The sequence below is a fragment of the Cylas formicarius genome, unplaced genomic scaffold (assembly GCF_029955315.1).
Source record: "Cylas formicarius isolate icCylForm1 unplaced genomic scaffold, icCylForm1.1 PGA_scaffold_3__17_contigs__length_32017465, whole genome shotgun sequence".
Lineage (NCBI taxonomy): Eukaryota > Metazoa > Arthropoda > Insecta > Coleoptera > Brentidae > Cylas > Cylas formicarius.
The window spans coordinates 30788791-30811841 of NW_026844326.1; the positions used below are offsets into that span (position 1 = coordinate 30788791).

General features: G+C 37.3%; 1 protein-coding gene across 1 annotated transcript in view; it reads right to left on the reverse strand.

Moving 5' to 3' along the window:
• Nucleotides 1-22313, reverse strand: part of LOC132699748 (uncharacterized) — a 364826-nt gene extending 342513 nt beyond the window's left edge. The window contains exons 1-2 of the mRNA XM_060666621.1: nucleotides 22174-22313; nucleotides 12191-12403 (exon numbers count right to left, since the gene is read on the reverse strand). Of these exons, the coding sequence (XP_060522604.1) occupies nucleotides 12191-12397 (207 nt within the window). The 5' untranslated portion in view covers nucleotides 12398-12403; nucleotides 22174-22313. The remainder of the gene's footprint in view (nucleotides 1-12190; nucleotides 12404-22173) is intronic.
• Between the last annotated feature and the right edge of the window lie 738 nt (nucleotides 22314-23051).

Sequence of the window (23051 nt, forward strand, 5' to 3'; positions counted from 1 at the left end):
AAAAACTAAGATTTATTATGTGAAAATGGTGCAATTTAGCAATGAGGAAAAAGTAGACATGTTACTGGTGTTTGGAGAATGCAGATGCAATTGTAGAGAAGCAAAAAGAGTTTACGCACGGCGTTATCCGCATAGAAGAGTCCCCGATGCAAAAACCTTTTCAAGTTTATGTAAAAACGTAAGAGAATATGGCAGCTTCATAAAACCTAAAAGAGATAGGAACAGGACGGCTACAAATGATGAAAATACTGCTGCTGTAATTCAGCAGGTTGATAATAACCCCAAGATATCCCTATCAGAGATAAAAGAAAATACCGGTGTTACCATAAGTTCTTCGTGGAGAATTCTACATAGAAACTCTTTTCACCCGTACAAAAGTAAACTAGAACCAGGCGATTATGCTAGAAGAATGTATTTCTTAGCGACATTGTCCGATTTGTATAGCCAAGATGCAAATTTTCTCTCGAAAATTTTATGGAGCGACGAAAGTCGATTTCAAAATAATGGAATCGTTAATAGACACAACTGTCGTTTTTGGTCCGAAAACCATCCTCGTTGGATTACAGAAAGAGGTAAGCAACGAATTTTTAGTATCAATGTTTGGTGCGGCATATTAAATGGATTCCTTATTGGACCTTACTTTTACGAAGGAACTTTAAATGCAGATCGCTATTTAAGATTTCTTCAAACTACACTTCCGGAACTATTAGAAGAAGTGGCTCTTGACACTAGAATGAATATGTGGCTACAGCAGGATGGAGCGCCTGCACATAATGCCCAAATAGTAACGAGGTATTTGAATCGAGAATATCCCAATAGATGGTTTGGTACTAATGGACCGGTAAGGTGGCCGGCGAGGTCCCCGGACATTACACCACCAGATTATTTTCTTTGGGGCTACCTAAAAAACGTTATCTATGAAGAACCTATCGAAGATATGGCTGATCTCATTAACAAAATTAGTGCAGCGTGTGCCGCTATCACAAGAAGGACTCTCCTACAAGTGACCCAAGCTCATCTGTTAAAAGTTTTTGATAGTTGTGTTCGAGCAGATGGACATAATTTTGAACAAAATTTTTGAAATGTCTTATTATGTAGTTAATTGCAATAATAATTTTGGTTATTAACTTGTAGGTGTTTTACTGTTTTCTCATTTATTTATCATGTTATCAGAACTAAATCGATAAAAAATAATAAATAAAAATCGATAAAAAATAATAAATAAAATCATACTAAAATAGTTGAAATCTATTGTTTGTAATTGCACTTAAAACAACTGCGATAACAATGGTTGCCATAGTAACTAACATTCATGGCACACTTGTAAAAATAAGCGTTAATCACATTTTTTATTAATCAAGAAATATTTACTTTAAATCGGTATAACTTAGAAACGGGTAAAGTAAATAAGTTTGAGTAAATAACAAAAAAATTTTTAAATAATATGTACTTTTGTATGCGCGTATTTCCAAAGTCTCTGCAATCGAATAATTTTTCGACGCGTCGCGACGCCCAGCTCTTTGCAGGCGTCGAATTTTTTAAACTTTAGGAAATATCTACTTGACCCCACACTTTGACTACTTTTTACATAAATTAAATATTTCTTTTCGTTTTGGAGTTATTGACGTACAGAATTTTAAGTGAAAAACCCTGTATATATATATATATATATATATATATATATATATATATATATATATATATATATATATATATATATATATATATATATATATATATATATATATATATATATATATATATATATATATATATATATATATATATATATATATATATATATATATATATATATATATATATATGATGACACTATACTCCGGGATATCATCCGTTCGCTCGTTGAACTCCGACTGGAATCCTGCATCCGACTGGAATCCTGCAAATCCTGCATCCGACTGGAATCCTGCAAACGTTTCGCCAAAATCTCACTTGGCATCTTCAATGCTCGCGCTCCGAAAACACTTCGAACACTCGAACACACACTGTTTTCGGAGCGCGAGCATTGAAGATGCCAAGTGAGATTTTGGCGAAACGTCTGCAGGATTCCAGTCGGATGCAGGATTCCAGTCGGAGTTCAACGAGCGAACGGATGATATCCCGGAATATAGTGTCATCACATTTTTCCATCCGTGAATCAATACGTGAGAATATATATATATATATATATATATATATATATATATATATATATATATATATATATATATATATATATATATATATATATATATTAGCGTCATTTCCAGAACCTCGACCGCCGCCATTGACTTACTCGATAGAGACAGACCGTTTTTTTTTTTCGAGGCGGGGAGTGGGGGGATATTTAAATTCCCGCCATCTCGGCAAAATGATAATTTCTCGCGGATCCAAATTAAATGTTCGATGTTCGATCTGTTCGCAATTAAGCGGCATTTCCGAGGGGCGGGAGGCGGGAAAGGTACGGCAAAACGAATAAATCTCCACTTTTTAGCGCAATAAAAAAGCGCGGAGGTGGCGGCGGCGCCGGTCCATAGTGACGATAAGGCGGCTAATATACGAATCCTAGTATGTTCCGCGACCGCCGCCTCCAACAAATTAGGCAGATAGCACCTAGGCGCCGGACGAGAGATAATGAAGTCCCACCGTCCGGAAAGGCGATAATTTTAACCGCCACATTTTCCGACATCGCGTTGGTGGCGAGTTTATACGCCGTTTGTAAATATGCCGGGACGTTAAACATTTTTTTTTTAAATCGACCCGCGCCCATCCCCGATTATGCGAAATTAAGTCAAGACCCCCCACCCCCCCATAACTGCCACGAATTTGAATTTTAACGGCGGCGCTTAAAGTCCGGGTTTTTTCCGCACCACAAGACACCATGCATATTTATAGGATTCAAACTTTACGTCTACGTGTGTGTGTGTGTGTGTGTGTGTGTGTGTGTGCATCACCCCGCAGGATGCGCATGGTTGTATAGTATTTGCTTCTATGCCGACCTGATCCATGACGTTGGAGTCGATGCAACTCGCCAAAACCTGAGATAATAATAATAATGTTTATTTCCATTGATCTTTAACAAAAGTGTCGGATAATGTCAACAAGTAAAGAAAAACAGAACACTAAAACACAAATTTTTAAAAACAGACACTTGCAAAAAAAACACAAAGTATATCACACTGAGAGTTCGGCACTACTACAATCAAATTATTTATCGATAGAATAAAAAACTTTCTTATTCAAAAATCCTCTTACCCCCTCACATGACATTGGCCTGGGCTGCTTGTAATGTAGCCTGATGTTTCGTTGCAGCTTCATTGACTTTTGTAGAATACATCTCTAATACCTCGCGGTTCTTAGCATTCCATCACATCCATGCTTCTCGGTTTCGAAGATTGAGTATATTGAGTATGTCGTTGGACTTCATTCCCGTATTATTAATTCTCCTCATATTTTCCTTGACGTTGTTTCTTGTGTCGCCGTTTGTCAGCAATCCCAAATCACACTTCCTCACGTCATTCTACTTTATCATAATAATAATAATAATAATAATAATAAATTGCCTTTATTGTTGTATATTGTTATGTTATGTTATACAGTAGAGAAGAGGCGAAGTCTAGCAAAAGCTACTCCACTAAACCTCTTAAATGTTTAAATTGAAAACTAAATAGGAAGTTATAATTACATTGATGAATTAAATATGGTATAATAGATAAATGTAATAGTAATATTAAAGTAAAAATAAAAAGAATAACATCGAAAAGCAAATTATTTGGCAAGTTAGCAGTTCCAACCTGAAATATTTTTTTAAAAATTTAATTGCTATTAAAAATTACAACAGCGTTATAAGAAAATTATCTGCGGAACAAAGATAAACGATATCTTGGCAGTGAGAGTCCGTAGGGGTGCCCTAAAGCCACTGACTGAACATTACGAAACTGTAATTTGGCTCGTAAGTAAGCTAAAAGTTTTCGTAAACTGAAATTAAGGACAGTTCTATGCCTGTACAAATGGCGCCAAACCAAATAAGACTTTTTCACCAACAAAGATACATATTCCACGAATCTACATTCAAATACAACACCAAGATTTTTATTACAATTCACAATTTTTAAAGCTTCACCGTTAATTAATAAATACATTTTGGATAGTTGTTCAATGTTAACTTTAGGGGAAAAGAAAATTATATTGCATTTTATGAGTAGAAGAATATAGAAATAAGTTGTGCAAATCCCAATTGAAGCAATAACAAATAATTTAGGATCGAATGAGTAAAACAGCTGAGTGGCATCAGCAAATGAATGCAAATTCAAATATAAATTAAGAATAATATAGGTCGAAGGACTGAACCTTGCGGTACACCTGATGAGACAGGCAGAAATTCAGTGTGTGTGTGTGTGTGTGTGGCTGTGTGCCCGGAAGAAGCGCATGGTTTTATAGTTTTTTTATAAACCTGAGATAATAATAATAATAATAATAATAAACAGATTAACATAGGGGGTGTTGCAGATGCGGAGGAGCCGTATCGGGATATTGATGAGCTACCACTTCACGAAACATATAAATAGTTAGGGATAACTCAAAACCTGCGAATTGACCACTCCCAATTGAAAAAAGTAATAAACACAAAACTGTCAGTCAAGAATCAGTTCCTGGCTATTCCTGTGCTCACGTACACTTTCGGGATATTGAAATGGTCCGAATCGGACCTTAATAAGTTAGACAGACTAACCCGCCGCCTGATGACAAAATTCCGATGCTTGCATACAAATTCATCGGTAAAAAGGCTTTATCTTCCCAGAAAAAGCGGAGGCAGAGGTCTAGTGAACATCTATAGTCGATGCCGAACGCAAGAAATGAATGACTCGCAGGACCGCTTAATACATTTGATCGCCGAGGAGGACAAAGGGTTCACACCATTTAATTTTTCCGGCATCCCGTTCTTCTGAGTAAATTGCAGAGGTATGGTGTGGATCTCTCATCGGTTGGATTCCTTCAAAGTTATCTTTTCAACAGGAGGCAGATCGTGGTCCTGAATGGAAAATCATCACAAATTAGAGTTGTTGAACATGGAGTACCCCAATTATCCATTATGAGTCCTCTTCTATTCTTCATCTATATAAACGATCTCCCTGAGCATGTCGCTGACATAATTTGTATATTGTTCGACAGTCCGGGGCTAGCAATTGGCTTCGTGCTAACAAACTTAACCTCAATGAATCAAAAACACAGCAAATTATATTTTCTTTGCGCGAGTCAACATTCAACAATCCATTACATGTGAACTGTCGTGGGATTCTGCTTGATCCGAAATTGACGTTCGAACAGCATATTATTGGTCTTTGTGAGAAGCACTCCAGGGTGTTGTGCTGGTTGCGCGGTTCAAAGTATAGTCGGAATGGTATATTTTTCACTATTCCAGGGATTATTTAGCTACGCAGGGCGATGACGCAGTTGAATTTTACGGATGACGTAAGAGCAAAGTTTAAAGATCTCCAAATATTATCTGTTCCATGTTATTATATTTATTCGGCATTAAAGTATACTAAAAGCAACCAGGATCAATATCCCCTTCATATTAATGTTGGGGTAAGGTGGGCAAAAAATTATTAGAGACGCCGGAGCTTGATTATATAAAATCGTACTACACAATGAGCGTCGACATCGTGCCTGATAAAAATACTTCGAGTGAAATGAAGGAGAGAGAAATGATACAACGTAGGAATGGAAAACGGCGAAGCCAAAAATATACTTTCGAAACGGTGCGAAAACAAGTCTCGTGGGCACCGAATACACGTCAGAAATGTATTTTTGCAACGTTCCGCTCCGCTGGCGAACCGCTCCTGAATTATAGAGACGGGCCGCTCGGCTCTTCCCAGAGCAAACATTACCTCGCAGTCCGTACCGCCGCAAAAGAAAACAACAATTTACAAGTTATCCCTTCCCAATCGATATACGGGCCGATAAACCTTTAAGGCCACTTTAAGGAGAGAGGCGACTGCACCCGCATCTAGAATATTGAAAAAAAAAGCAATATTATCCCGAACGTCCTATAGACGACGAGAATAACAAAAAGGTATTACGCTTGCACCCTCTTAAAGTCCCTCGTATACCTAATCCTTTATCGGTTCCCTTGGGACCCGGGAACTGTTTGGGACAATTTTATGGCTCGATGGACGCGGACATAGGAAAAGAATGCATCAATGGACGTACGCCAATACACATACAAAATAGTCCTCCAAAAGTCTGTTCATAGATATAAGAAAGTGACTAACTGATACGAATTAAGGAAAGACCCGGGCAAGCTGTAAGAATGAAATATGGCCGAACAGGTCCGTACTCTGCCTAGAATTCGTTTTTTGAGTTGTTGTTAGGAAAGATACTAAACAGAATTTATTTATTTATGTATGTATTTATGTTTAAATCTAAAATAAAATCATCATCTACTGTGATAACTTGCATTGTCCATTACAATTACGCTATTAGGAGGAATGTCTGGAACTAGTTTATTTTTAAACCAACTTTTATATAAATCAGCGGTGGTGTCTTCATGGTAATTCCGAGAAGAAACTTTAATATTTTTCGCAGACTGAGAAAGTCCATTTGGAATCCAACCATCTTTAGAGCCAGCATGCAAAATAGTTATTCTTTTACCTCTTTTTGATGGCGCGTTTGTTTTACACTTATCAGTTGAGTCAACTCAACCCTTTTCCGGTGTATCATAAGTGTCGAACTAGGTTTCATCCAAGTAAATAATCGGCCTTTGTTGTTCTCTGTAAATCCTAATTTTGTCTAGATATTCCAGTCGCCATTTCCGAATTCTAAAAGATTCCATTAAAACTTGCCTTTTGTCAATTTTTTAAAATCTAAAACCCATGTGTTGAGTACACTTCCACAAGGTGGTTCAGCCACATTTAACACCGGTTTCATCTTTTTCAAGCCTCCTAATTAAGATATCTAATGTAGGCACGCTTTGTTCCTTGTATAACTGGTAAATTTTACGCCGTATTATATCTTGATCACTTTCATCTACACTCGAGAAAATGTCAGCATCGCTTCTTCTTTTCCTCGCTGAAATGCGATTATTCACAATTTTCCATACACTTGATGTAGGAATTTTCGTCAATGTGGCCGTTTCTTCTAAAGATGCTTGTTTCCTGGCACCACGTCCAATGAGAGTCAAATAAACATTGTTTATAACTTCCTTAGTCCCAATAAAATAGTGTTTTCTACACTAGACTCGCACATATTTTGCATAATTCGCACACTATTCAACACACGCTGTATGACACACGAAAGAAGAATGATTACTAATAAACTAAAACTAAGTAGTATACCAAACCAAAGAATATTAAACACAGGTAGGTATAAAATTATTTTCTATTACGGAGCACAATTTTACCTGAATTTAAATTTGGAAACCTTAGGTAACAATCTTATTGCATTGTATGTTGATGACCACCCTTGGATAATTCAAAAGCAATTGGTCATTTTTCGATATCTATGAACAGACCATACATTCGGGGACGTCTGTAGTTATCCTCACAAGGAATCGAGCTCGTTTATTGGCCAAAGTGGACGTCTTTGGAGGTCCTCCGTTGACATTGACAAAAGCCGCGAATCCAGTTGAGCCGATAACTGTCGACAAAGTGGTGGGGGAGTGATCCGGAGCCCGGGAAATTATCTCTATTAAAACTAAGTCAATAATAATTACGAGCTCATTAGGGAGAACTGCCATTACTGGCGAAAACTTTGCCCTTATCCGGTTACATCTAGACCCGTACCTAGCAACTCGACGACATCTTGAAAGTTTGCGAAGCGACGCTGCCAAATCCAAACTCCTCGTCAGGGGATAAAATTTGGGTACAGTTAAAATTGTTTATATTGACATGATCATTGTCATACTCTTTATAAAACTTCTGCGTTCCTCCTGCTTATATATTATTTGAGGAGGGCGGAGCTAAATGAGGGGCATGCACATCGTCTCGGATGACTGATTTCCATATTGGTGACAAGTAAGACCTGAGTCGCTGTTAAGATTGTTAGATTTCTATAGACTCTCGGATTTTTCGTTGATTGAGGAATCCCTAGTAGATTTTCTTAGACATTCATAACATACATTTTACCATTGAAACCAAGACTAATAATAAGTTCCCATTCTTAGATATTCTTATCAATAAAAAAACAGACCTAACATTGGGTCATTACGTTTACAGAAAACTTACGCACACAGACAGATAACTTAATGCATGCATTATCAACTCTCTTGTTTCTGTATTATCATGGTCCATCATCGAAAATAATAAAGGTATAATTCGAACCAAAATATACCATTGACATTTGTTTAGATGTCGACAATCGAAAACTTCATATCGGAGTAAACGCGGCACCACCGCTTTCGAACATCCCGTGGGCTAATTATGTGTGAACATAACATTTGTGTTTATGTTCAGGTGCCTCCCCCGAAGTTGGAAACTTTTTCGACGGGGTCAAAAAGTGAAGTTTCGGGGAGTCGTTTGCCCGCGGGGCTGGGACGAAGTTATCTCGCGCTTAAGCGTTAATTTATGTTTTTCGGGACAGTTACAGTTGTTAGATGACGCCGCGGGGTGAAGTTTTAACTGCGTTTTAACGACTCTTTATGTTCGGCGTTTGTGCTGCGTGTCTGGCATATAATCATAACCTGAAAAAATGTGTATCGTCACCTGCAAAGTTGTGAAAAAATCTGGTGATTTAATTTCAAACGCATAACCAATTTGGATCTAAATAGCGCAAACATGTAGTTAATTAAACCAAAATCTGCCCAAGGCTAGCAAAGCAATAAAGAAATGGAGGCTTGCATAAAATTAACAAACTTCTATCGTACCCTACAAACACATAATCAACTTATATCTCAAGAACAGAAAAATTATGTTAATGAAACCAAAATAAAAAAAAATAATGAAATAGGAAAAAATGGATTTGCCCATGATCATAAAATAAAGAGACATGCATCGTAACCTGCAAAGTTGTGAAAAAATTAATTTAGTTAATTAAACCAAAGTCTCTGAAATTTCATTTCATTTATAATCATGTTACAAACGTAGAAAATGTGTACATCTGAATATAGCTAGTAAGTTTTTTGAACCACTTTGTTGGGAGTTGTTTTGTCTCGGGCTTACGTGTACTAAAAAATGGATGCAGTAGTAATTTGAACAGCATTAAGACGGAAGAAATCAGGTCTAAGGTTGTCCCTATTCCGTATTTAGTAAGGGTGAACTTTATTCACATGTAAAAAATCTGTTTGATTTTCGTAAGCACAAACTAGATGCTTGGCAGTATAAGGATTTTAAGCTAAGAAAATTTCTATCTAACATCCTCTCTGCAGTTGACGTTTGTGATTAGTCTAATCATTCTACGTTGTAGGCCAAAGACTCTTGCTGCGCCTGGACCCTGGGCCTAGTTTATCAGACCATAAAGCAAATGGGATCCAATTAGAGCATAATGTGCTCTCAATAATATGTTACAATCTACAGCCTACGTATTAGAAAAATGTTTTTTTAGCATTTTTTAGCCACTTGTTCTGTGTGGTGGTACCAATTTAGTTTAGGGTCTAAATAAATTTCCAAGAATTTTGCATTTTGTCCAACATTTAGGACCAAGTGGGGTAATTGTAAAGGGTTTTATAACCAAACTATTATTTTTAAAAGGAACACCAAAAAAAAATTCGTAACGATATTTTGGCCGAAAAATATTAAAGTAAAGAATTTTTTTTAATAAAAATTTTTTTTTGAGAAAAATGTCATTGTTTACATTTACTCCAACAATTTCGGGGTAATTGTAAACATCTATATCAAAAACTGGAAGAATTATGGATATAAAATATAGGGCAATTGCAAACGCTTTGTAGTATTAGTAATTTCAATTTTAGTACATGTTTACATTTGCCCCAATAAAGTATTGGGTTGTTCGGAAAGTCATTTCGTTTTTTTTTGGGGAACATGAAAGACAGTTTTCGTATAATGAATAAATATTTTATTAAATTATATATTGGCCATTCTGGTCCAACACCTTTTGCCATCTTTCTGGCAGTAACATAATTCCCCTCTCATAAAAGTTTTGGTCCTTGCTGGCAAAAAACTGGTTCAGGTGGTTTTTGACATCTTCATTTGAGGTAAAGGTTTTGCCATCCAAAAAATTTTGCAGGGACCGGAACAAATAGTAGTCGGAAGGCGCCAGATCTGGAGAATATGGTGGATGTTGCAGTACGTCCCATTCAAGCTGTAAAAGTTTTTGGCGAGTGACCAAACTTGTGTGAGGTCTCGCATTATCCTGGTGGAACACTACACCCTTCCTGTTGATTAATTCGGGCCTCTTCTCTTTAAGTGAATCATTCAATTTGTAAAGTTGATGACAATAGACTTCTGAATTAATCGTTGTATTGTCCCGCAAAAGCTCAAAAAAAACGATTCCTTTGACATCCCACCAAACGGAGAGCATCACCTTTTTTTGGTGAATGTTGGCTTTTGACACGCTTTGAGTCGGTTCATCTTTTCTGCTCCATGACCTCTTGCGTTTAACATTGTTGTATACAACCCATTTTTCGTCCCCAGTAATAATCCGCTTCAAAAATGGATCATTTTCTTGACGTTTGAGGAGCGAATCACACACGTCAACGCGACGACACAAATTTCGCTCCGTAAGGACATGGGGCACCCACACATCGAGCTTCGAGGTTAAGCCCATGCCTTTCAAATGGCCATAAACAGTCGAATTCGACAAATTTAATCTCTCACCGATCTCTCGTGTGGTTATTCGCCGATATGCATCAACTAATGCCTTTATCGCATCTTTGTCAGCTTCGACCGGCCTTCCAGACCGTGGTGCATCTTCGACATCAAAATTGCCGGATCGAAATTTTGCAAACCAGTTCTGGCACTGGCGTACTGTTAACACGCCTTCTCCATACACATCCGTCAATTTTTTTCTCGCTTGGATAGCATTTTTACCTTTTCTGAAGTAAAAAAGTAAAATATGACGAAAATGCTGCTTATTGCTCTCCATATTTAAAAGAGCACCAACCAAAAACTACTGCGTAGAATTAATAGAACTTTTTCACACACAAGCCTTGCGATATCAGCTCTCAAGACATATAATGGTTATGCGGCTTAAGTGTGAAGTTGGTTTCGAAAAAACGTAATTAAGTCCTCTGACGGGAAAAAACGAAATGACTTTCCGAACAACCTTATATATATGTAAATCGTAATAAATTCTTTCTCCCCGCATTTCAATTTCTGGAAAAGTTAACACTACTAAAATTTGCTTATATTTAACAAAACTTATTTCATTAGCATTGACAGCAAAATTCTGCTGCTGCATTTCCTTTTATGTATTAAGACATAAGGATTGGTCACTATCCTGTTCGTTACTGCTTTTACTTTTAGAAGGTTCTTTTTGATTCCAGAACCATTATTTTTGGAGCTTTCTAAATTAGGAGTTATTTGTATTTGACACTTGACCCTACTTCGTTTATATGCCTTTGAGAGTATATGAAAGAATCTATTTTCCTCTCGACTTGTAAACCAGTCCTTAGCCCTTATTAATCCACAGTTAGCTTCAGCAAGATCTTTTTTATTTATTAGGATAGTAGCGTCGTCCGCAAACAAAGTCGGCCAACCATTTAAAACCCCATTTTTCACAGAATAGTGAAGTAATGAAACCATGGGCTTACGTTTGCGCATAATTATAAAATGAACGAATGTGAATCGTAACTTGCAAGGTTGTGGAGAAATCTCGTGCTTTAACTCCAAGTACTGAAAAAATCTAATCTAATAATAGTCCTTACGTTAGTTGTAATGATTTATTAACTAAAACCAAATGAAAGTGTGCGGATCGAACAGCAAACGTTTCCCGCCAACTTAATAATATTTTTATTACATTTTTATTTGAAGAACTGTCAAAACCTGAATCAAAACGCTAATGGCCGACACATAAACGAGAAACATTTTTTTAACCGAAACCCATTCGCCTTATTGGTTCGCGTGACTGACCCCTTTTACGAATCCCCATTAACGTACGGCTCTCGACGATTCCATACAATTAACATATGTAGATACATATCGCGTCCATGTTTAATCAGTGTTAGCCCTTTCCCCTGACCGCTCCGTTTCCCCAGTGCCATCGGTATTGTTAGCGAACTAAATTACATACTGACCTTTTTGTTGTCTCGAAACTTAAGCCATCCGGATATGACGGTCTGGTCCGGGGTCCCCGGTACTTCGGTATAGAGATCGTCCCCTTCCCCGTCCGAGTCGGTGAGTATTTCGATGGTGTGACTTCGGATACTGCGTGCTGGACTGCTACAGCACGACTCGGTGAGTCTACGCGTCGGCAGTGGCGAGTTGTACGCGCTCTCACACATCTCGCACTACAAACAAAAATCAAGCAATAAGACAAATAAGAACATAAGAACAACACAACACGATATAAGAACTCCATTATAGTTTTAACCCTTTGCACTCGTATATATGTCCTTTCGAGAGTACATTGTACTATCATTTTATCTGCTTATCTTTCTGCTCGGACTTTTTTATATTGGTTTTTTTTAATTAAAAAAAATCACCTAGTAAAAACTATGGGATTGTGTTTTTTTAAAATATTTTATAATATATTAATTAATATTAATAACTAAATAAAAAAAGCTTGAAAAGCTCTAAATAAAAATTAATGGTTTCAAAAATAATTGACCTTGAGGATAGAGGAACACACATAAAACCTAACATTTTCATAGTCACTACGATTATCATAAAATAAATTTATACCCAATAAAAAAAAATTACATTCTAAAATTTTGTAGTGTATGGTACCGTTCGAACCAATGTGTAGTTGAGGCTTACGGGCGCCAGTGTCACAAATATACCAGGTAGAACATACGGCACAGCCTTTTTCTTTCCATCGTTTTGGCGTAAAATATGTAATTTGCCACTTAACCACTCTTCTGTATCTACAGAAATTTTGAACTCCCGCCGAAAGTTTTTTGTTATCCCGTCAACCGATTCCAGAACAAACTTTAGATGTGTCATTGGTATAAATTATGGACAGATAAATAGCGAAGCCCGTGATGTCGACAGAAACGTCACTAACGATTGTCTGGAGAAGACGTGGCCAAAACTAGCCCTGCTGAGGAAACTGGTATTTTTTACAAAGTGACGACAGATAAAACTCTTAAAATTCGAAGCGAACGTATAACAGTGTTAGTAGCTACCAATATATACTAACCCACGATGTTTTAAGAACATCAAGCATTTGCCGGTCACTTACAAGGCAAACAAGTCTGCATGGATGACATTGATTTCTTTGAGCTTAGAAAGAGGTGACAGCAGAAACAATTCAACACTCCTATCGTCATGCAGGACTTATTACCGAGACAGAATGCGAACAGGACTTGGAAAATGATCAGCCACTAAGCGAGGATCAGGATATGCCTACAACAGCAGATTTGACAGAGGAAACCATATTACAACAAGCAAGAAAGGGTGAGGAAGAGGACCAAGAGGAAGAAGAAGATGAAGAAGTTTATCAGGGACCACCACCAACCATTCAACAAGCCCTATATTCAGTCTAGCTGCTAGAGAAATTTTTTATGTATTATGGGGACGATGCCAATCTCGAAGAAATGGTGAAAATACAAGGCAAAGTACGAGATGCGTATTGGCATTATAACAAAAAAAAAGCAGTCTCCTCAATTTCGCTACATAGAGTTTGGACTGTATTATAAATGAGCGTAGGGAATGACAGGCCGGACTACCTGCTCTAATGATAACCGTGTGCCGATGGGCGAATGTCCTTAGTTGACGTGCCCACGTTAAGGAAAAGCCAAGAAGAAGAAGAACATGGTGTGCCGCCTGTACGGCGACACACGGGTGCAAAGTCGTCGTGAATCTCCCCATTACGTAAACGAAACCCCGAAACAAACAACCGCGTGTCATGTTTAACTTGTACATCAAATTTTCGCCCCCTTGCCGAGCTGTCAAATCGTTTTAATACCTGTCCGTCACCTTTTCCACCCTGGGTGCGCGAGGGTCTGAAACAAGGGTCGAGACACGAGTGTTAATATCACTGCTCGATGGCCTGCAGCCATAAAACGTCTGATAAGGGACGACTTGGGCCCGAATGGGATATAAATAACGACGTATAGATTTATTTATGCCGGGTGCGCTTTTAGACTGTAGCGTCGGCGTTAAAATACCCGGTGTGTTGTAAATCGACGAAAAATATTTCGGATCAAGGCTTTAAATTACTCTACAGAACGAAGCGTAGCCATGAAACGGGATAAAATTATGATGAAAACTGTTTTAAGTTTTCTCCGCTCTAAGTCAGTCTAGCTAATAAAGTACGATTCGTGCGAGGCCATTAAAGAAACGAGCTTCGCCAGAAGGTAATTCTATATTTTCTCTGTTATTTGTTTTAGGTCCCATTTCGCTGTGCCATTCGCGAAACAGACACCGGCATCGTAGAACGAAAAAGCGCTAAACGACTTAACTTAAAATAGAAACGTTATAAAAAGTCCCTTATAAGTAACGTAAACGTTAGTACACCATTTTTCGCGTTCTCTGTGGCGGTCACGTGCTCCGTAGTAAGTGACGTAGATAAATAGACACCACCAAGCACAACTGCCACCTAAAGCACCGTAAATTCCTGGTATTTCGAACGGAATTTTATCTTTGACGGATGTTGTTGCAGGACAAGTGGTAAATCTGGTTTTGACATTATATTTCTTAACAACTTTTGAAATGTGGTGATTTTGAGCAAATGTTGGGTTGCTCTCGGAGTTATTGTCTTTGGAAGGTTGTGATGAAGTGTATTTTGTGATGGAAACTTGTCCTGAATGATTAAATGCTGGATGTTGGATGTCTCATATTCATTCTGTTCATCCAACTTATCGTCAACATGCGCCTGTACACCCACGTTTCAAAAGCTTCCCGCTTTTTGAAGATAGTCTCTGTGAGAGTCCAAGATTCTACCCCATACAACAGGACTGAGAACACGTAACATCGGAAGTTCCTGTATACACAATTTTTGTTTTAATTTTCTGTTCTCCGTTCCTCGTTTCTCTGTAAACCTGGAATTAATTGGCTATATCTTTTGAACGGTTTGCAACCTGGCATTCAATTTTTGCTCCTTTTAAGCCGTGCATGAGCTACACAAACCAGCAAAAAATAAGTCTGATCAAACCAAGGCGTCCATCTTTTTTTTTAGATTTTCGATTGTTTTTATTACATTGCTATGAAACACGATAAATGGCCGAAATTTGAAGCCATCTACCTGAAATTTGACACACATATAGAATCCGTGACGAAGCCTATTGAAACTGAAGGGGGGCGGGGGGTGTGAACAATTTTTAAAAATTTAAAAGCCGCATTTGCAGAGTATCGAAAAAATTCTTGAACCAAATGACGCCCAAGAACCGGAAAAAAAATCATTTTTGTTGAATTTTTTTAAATATACAGGGTGCGTCGGTAATTTGCAAAAAACTGAAAATTGGACTCCCTTTGCAAAGATAATTGACCATAACTAGATGTCTGTGATTCTGTTATCAATTTTCTTTATATGGCTGTATAGCCCGTACGGACAGCTAAAACTTTTGTAATTAAAGTTTTCACATTTTGCACAGGGTGTTCTAGACATTCTGGGCTCAATTAAAACATGTAGTACATGTCCCAAATTTGCAGCCACCGACTTCAGATTTGGCAGAGGGGTCAAAGTTCCGACTCACACTCACACTTTTAAAATTGGGCGCAATCAAATGCCGCAGAGTATATTTTTTTAATTTTTGAATTTTTTTTTTTGGTCATTTCGGTTTTCAGAAAAAAATTATTTTCTCTAAAACTGTTAAGCCGATCAGCAAAATTCTGAAACCGCAAAACAGCTTCTTTTTGAAATACAAAGCTACTTCGTGCTACGAACTACGAACTTGCCCTGCACAGCGACGATTTTTCGAAAGCAATCTTGTTCCTTTCTGATATGGTTGGATGTATTCCGTTTAGCCACGAGATCCTAGGTCTTCCCTTTTTCCTTCTTTCTGTGGGTGTCCATTTTAGAATTTGCTTCGGTAATTCCTTCTTCTTCTGTGGCCATACCATATAAGTTGTTGTTAGTCTATTTCTTCAAGGATAGTCTTTGGTTTGGTTGTTTACTCGATCCATCCTTAGTTTACCAGAAGTCCGTTTCTAAGGACAGCAGTCTTCTTTGCAAGGCTTTGTACAGTTACCATGTTTAGCATCCATAAAGGACTATGCTTTCTTCGGAAATATGTGTCAACCACTATTCGGCCTTCTATTTCCTTTCTTCTTGGTCCACTCTTATCCATCTTAGTTCCCAGGCAGTTGTATGTATGTAACGCTATTCCCAAATTCCAGATCCTGTTCCTCCGCGCCCACACACATGTATTTTGTTTTATTGCAGTTTACTGTCATTCCCCATCTTGTATATTCATCCTTGTCATAAACTGGGCCACTACAACTTGATCATCCGCAAAATGTAAGAGTCTAAATACTGGTGTTATTTGTTAATTCTATTCCAATTCTTTCGAATTCCAATTTTCTTAAGGCTTCATTCAAATATGTGTATATGTGTAAATGTCTAAGAATATCTATCAAGGATAAAAATAAAATAATAAAAGTATCATCAAGGGAACGTTTCCATAATTTTCGCTATAAATGGAAGATATCGAGGGCTTTCTTCTCTCTTGCATGAAAATCTTAATCGCTACTCAGGTCTTTACCTGCCACCAATATGGGTAAAGTCTGTTCATAGATATAAATAAGAAAGTGACTAACTGATACGAATTAAGGAAAGACCCGGGCAAGCTGTAAGAATGAAATATGGCCGAACAGGTCCGTACTTTGCTTAGAATTTAATTATTTGGGGTTTTGTTAGGAAAGATACTAAACAATATTTATTTATGTATTTATGTTTAAATCTAAAATAAAATTACAAATTATTTTTATTACCTATTTAAATTACTTAAAATTATTCACATAATATATCAGTATCACTATCGCTATAATCGCCTGTTCTAATTATTATTTGTTCTATATTATTTGCAATATGGATGTACGATTGTTCTGCTTTTTCTATATGTTTAACAGAATTTGCCCAACTTTGTGGAGGGATGTTAGAGACTTCGGTTTCTATAAGTTTGAGGACATTGGAGTTAACACGGGGAAAAACATTGTTACGACGAATGGCAGATTTCAGTTGGTGCCAAACATGTTCAATGGTATTAAATATACAGTGGTAAGGTGGAAGCCTTAAAACTGTATGCCCTAGATTTTTTGCATAATTATCACAGACGTATTCCTTTTGTAGGTTCAAGCTTTGTAGAACCTCAATTAATTGCTTCGTGAAAATAAACGTCCTTAATATACATGTAGTTTTGGATTGTTGCTTTTGTGTCACATGAGGAAGAGGTTTTAGTCAACTATCTACTCTGATGACTTGCATTGTCCATTACAATGACGCTATTAGGAGGAACGTTTGGAACTCGTTTGTTATTAAACCAACTTCAAATAAATCAGCGGTGGTGTCTTTATGGTAATCCAGAGAAGAATCTTTAATATTTTTCGCAGACAAAGAAAGTCCATTTGGAATCCAACCATCTTTAGAGCCAGCATGAAAAATAGTTATTTTTTTACCTCTTTTTGATGGCGCCTTTGTTTTACACTTACCAATTGAGTCAACCCAACCCTTTTGCGGGGTATCATAAGTGTCGAACCAGGTTTCATACAAGTAAATAATTGTTTGTTGTTCTCTGTAAATCCTTATTTTTTTCTAGATATTCCAGTCACCATTTCCGAATTCTGAATGACTCTATTAAAACTTGCCTTCTGTCAATTTTTTCACATCTCAAACCCATGTGTTGAATACACTTCCATAAGGTAGTTCTGCCACATTTAACACCGGTTTCATCTTTTTCAAGCTTCCTAATTAAGATATCTAATGTAGTCACGCTTTGTTCCTCGTGTAACTGGTAAATTTTCCGCCGTTTTGATCACTTTCATCTACACTCGAGAACATGTCAGCATCGCTTCTTTTTTCCTCGCTGAAATGGGATTATTCACAATTTTCCACATAGTTCATGTTGGAATTTTCGTCAATGTGACCGTTTCTCTTAAAGATGAGAGTCAAATAAGCATTGTTTATAACTTCCTCAGTCTCAATATAATAGTGTTTTCTACATTTGGGCGGGAGCATCTCCCGAGATACACTAGACTCGAAAATATTTTGCATAATTCGCACAAGATTCAACACACGCTGCATTACACACGAAATAAGAATGATTACTAATAAACTTAAACTAAGTTATATACCAAACCAAAGAATATTAAACACAGGTAGGTATAAAATTATTTTTTATTACGGACCACAATTTTACCTGAATTTAAATTCCGAAACTTTAGGGAATAATGTTGTTGCATTGTATGTTAATGACCACCCTTGGATAATCCTATTCAAAAGCAATTGGTCACATTCTTATATCTATCACATTTTTTTTAAAATTCACCAGTGGCGGGCGTACGCAATTTTACCGGTACTGTATACCGGGTGACACAAGAAAGTGAGAACACTCTATAACTTTTAAACGGCTTGAGATAGCGATTTGAAATTTGAAAGGGTTAATATAGGCTGAATGTCCAATTTTTTGACAATATGTAGTAAATGGTCGGTTTGAGCGGAAACGACAGTAACTTTCAAATTTAAACGGCACATCCTATGTTTTTTTGCATTTTTGAATTTAGGAGGTCATTTTACGTGGGATGGGCGGTTTTCCCCTTTTTTTTGTTTTTTTAATTTTTGAAAATTGTGTCTAGGATCCATCATAAATACTATTTACCGGGTCACCCGATCATTGGAAAAATTGTAAACTAAACTTTTCTTTACTTGTCTAATGGCAATGAACTATGAATTTTTTAGGATAATCTAGTTTTTTCAAATAGCACCCTAGTGGGAACAAAAACCGGTACTTTTTTTGCAACATTTTGACACCAAAATTTGCAAACTCCGTTAAAAAATAAGCTCGGAGGAAGGAAAAAACCAGATAAGTAAATAGATTTTTATAAAAACAAAATAATACTTAGGTGGCTTTGCTTGTATTCATTATTAACTGTAAAGTCGGTAAGATTAAAAATGCAGAAGAAGCTCTCGACAAGAATTACAATTTTTTGTTGAAAGTGTAATTATGGTAAAATATTGATATGCCTTTAGAATACGGGGATACAGTCAAAAACTAACGCAGTTTCCAGAGGAATGGGAGTCATCTTTGGTGGTTCCGGTACCGAAGGTTTCAGGTTACTAAGCCGCATTCTAATTTCCCATCAAAAGCAATTGGTCACTTTCTTATATCTATGAATAGACCATACAGAGTAAAATGCGAGTCAGTTTCAGTCAAGCTCTAAAGAAGCCAAGAGGATGATTGGCGAAACGTCAGCAGAAGATTTGTAAATATTCAAAATTCCATTGCCAGACCAGCAAAATAAACCAGACTCCGCATACGTGACGTCTCGTAAAACATTAACGCTTACCATTTTATTGTGCATTACTTGTTTACTGTTTCGCTGTCGCAAATATGCAAACAATCGAATGCCAATTCGGCGCCGGCACTAACAACGGTCTGGCTAATTTTGTAAAACGGGTGGGTGTGGGTGTTCAGTAAAAATCGTTACCGCTTTCGATAACGCGTTTGCGATGGCGGAAATTTTAAATTTTAAACGTCTATCGCGCCGGGTTTCCGGACTCCGTTGTAGTTCTTCAAAACTCCTTTTCGCTTAAAACTAATTAAAGTATTTAAACCGTCCCTACGAAAGTTTCCTATCGTTTGTTTAGGCCCGTCAAGGTGGGCTTCACGACGAGATAATTCCGGGAAATTAGCCGCCCGGTTCCCCTGGAGGATTCGTTTTTACGGGGGTGGAGGGGAGACTCTGGGGCGCGGACGATTCGAGTGTTTAATTCCGGGGACTTCCAGGACGCGATCGAGTGAGACGTTCCCCGAGAAACGGCCAAAAAAAAAAAATTAAAATCGTAAATTTCGCTTGCGTCCGTGCCCCCTTCTTTTATCGAATAAAAGGACACTATCGTCTCCGGATGTTTATCGGATTAGTGGTCGTAGGGACGATCCCGTCTAATAAAAATAAATCCGTTTTCATATTACGATCCGGTTCAGCTACATAATCCAACTTATCGGGCAAACAAAAATGTGCTAAATTGAAATTCTGATATTTGTTCCTATTTTTATCTTCGCGTAGACATTTTCCTCAATTCAAATACATAATTTTAGACAAAAAAAGATCGATGGGTTTTGGGTTGGGTTTGTGAAAAATCAAATTCTTATATGGTCGATGTTTAGACCCATAAGGATGATTTACCGTATTAATTTGGCAATAAAAAAGAGGAAATTATGCAGTATAATGATCTGAATTAGTCGAAAAATGTAAAAACTAAAGAGTTTTTCTTGATAGTAAGCTGCTTTTTGCTTCTCACGCGAAACTGGAAGTACTTTACTTATCTACTGGGATTAGACTTGAATTGTGTGATTCTCTTATATGCCGACGTTGTATACTGGCCGGCTCTAAGACGGAAAAACCAATGCAGCTTACAAAAATTGAAAAATGCCTGCTTGAGATACAGCTACAGTTTGAGTAAATTTGACCATATAACGCAGGCACTTTCTCAGTGGTTAAATCTATCCGAAAGTTATTTTGTGAATCTGTTTACGTTACGGTATAAAATTGTTAGGTACGAAAGACCCCGGTATCTCTATGATAGATTGGTCAGGGGTAATGATATACGAGGTTAGCGCCAAAATTTCCCGGCCTGACATAGATGCCGCTCCAGCATCACGATAAAACTTTGCCTTCTTTTAAAAATACATACTAGTAGGCTGCGAAAAAAAAATTGAAGTTCATTTTAAAAAACTCATGTCAAATATAGACAAGAGATACAAGAGGGGCCTAAGGATTGAACCCCCCGTCACTCCTGAGTAACGAATATGATATGTAAACAAACTACTGCCCATTACGTAAATGTTCCAAAATGTTATTTATTTTTGTGGCCTGGCCAAAAATGGAAAAACAGCTTTCCAATATAATATTTTAAATAATACAAATCGCAAGGTGATCACCAAATATAACCTATTTAGTGGAAGTGATACTGGAACTTTTTGACATCTCCCCGTATACCGGGAAACGATTTACGATGCATTATGCGAGTTTTACACGCGTCGTTATTCCCGCTGCATTTTTTCTGATCGTAAAACCGAGAGCCGGCCAGTCTTTTTTGGCCCCGCCACCCGGCAAGTGGATCATAAAAAATACATCTTTATATCAAGGGAATGTACTTTAGGACGATAAAACCGCTAGGGGAAAATAGCTCGCGGAAAAATGATGCTTCGCTCAGTGATAAAAAATTGACGGGACCACGCTGTTAATAAAACTAAGCCGTGAGTCCCTAAAGTAGCGTGTTTAAGTTTTTTATTGTACACTCTATCGCGCGAAACGAGAAGGTGGCTGTCGTAACGCTCGGAATTGTGAAAATATAGTTTTTTAGGGATGTTTGGAGGACGTTTTGTCAGTTTTCTTATGATGTTTGGTTCTCTTTCCTCCCAGTGTGAGCTAAAATTTTTGTAATAAAAATAATTTGGGTTTAATTTAAATCTTAGAACTGCTGACTAATGAAGTGATGAAACTTATTCTCTGCACTATGAAACTAAAGTTTCATATTTCTCAATCACTCATCAACGAACTTTACTTTACTTGTTATTTAAGTTTCCTTTTGTTTGAATGTGATGTGCCACCGAGCAAAAATGTGAGAGTCATAACGCTCGAAATTGTGAAAGACAAGAATTGCATGGGCATTTAGAGCAAGAAAGTGTTTTAAAACGTTATTTCCTATCTCGTAGTCCTTTCAATTTTCATTTGCCCTTGTACTTTTTGAACTTTTGAAACGAAATAATTTTCTTAATTACATTAAACTGTATTCAGGTCCCCCTATTGTTTTTTTTTATATTTAATTTTTTTTTAAGTTTATTAGGCATTCATATCCATTTTTAATTATCCCCCTGGGATTGAGAAACTAAAAAAAGGTACTAAGCTAACAGTAAATTAGTTTTTATGAAATTTTGGTTAGTTGGTGGGAACTCACAGCAAAAATTCAGTCAATTAAACACGATTCGAACACACACACACAATCACGACAGTTAAAAAAAGTCACAGTTCGCGAACGATATCGGGACGATTCGCGACGCGGCGTCGTAGTTGAAGCGTCGCGACGCACGTGTCGACGCCAGGTCGGTGCGATGCCGAATGCCCAGCTATGCGGCCTCGATCTTTGGGATGACTCGCGAAACACATTATGTGTGTGCGCACCGCCTGCTAACTTTTCCTTCTGGACGTCTCAGGCAAAGACGTTTCGACGTCGCGTTTTCGTCCACTCATCAGGTTAGAAAATACGCGAATGGATCGAAAACGACACGCTCGATAAGCAACAAGAGATGTTATATGCCACGGGATTCACATGTCTGAAACGTTTTCTTCAATATCCCCATTGAAAAATTTCATATGTAATCATTAGTGAAGAACAGGAGAACCCATTGGGAAATAATACCACGGGTAATTTTTTTTAAGTAGTATACTACGTCAGGTTCTGTACCGGATAGTGTTAACGAGCACCAGTATAATACGACCAAAAATATATCACATCTATTGCTTTGACGTTTTAAGTATTTCACAGTACTTTAACCGCAGACCTTCGCAGGACCATGGTAGAACCCGTCCCAACAGATGTTTATTTTGCATTATGTAGGTCTTGTCTGCGATGGACCGTAACGAATATTTGTTGAAACCTGAATTGAACCTGTTTAAATTTGATGTTGCGGGGTATTTTCGAATAATTAGAAGCGTTTATTTTAACATCAGGTGATACGTATCGTTCTTAAGGTTTAATCTAAATTGCAATAAGTTCATATATATTACGGATGTATTTGACTAGATTCCTTCCAGTAAATACGTATTTATGTACCT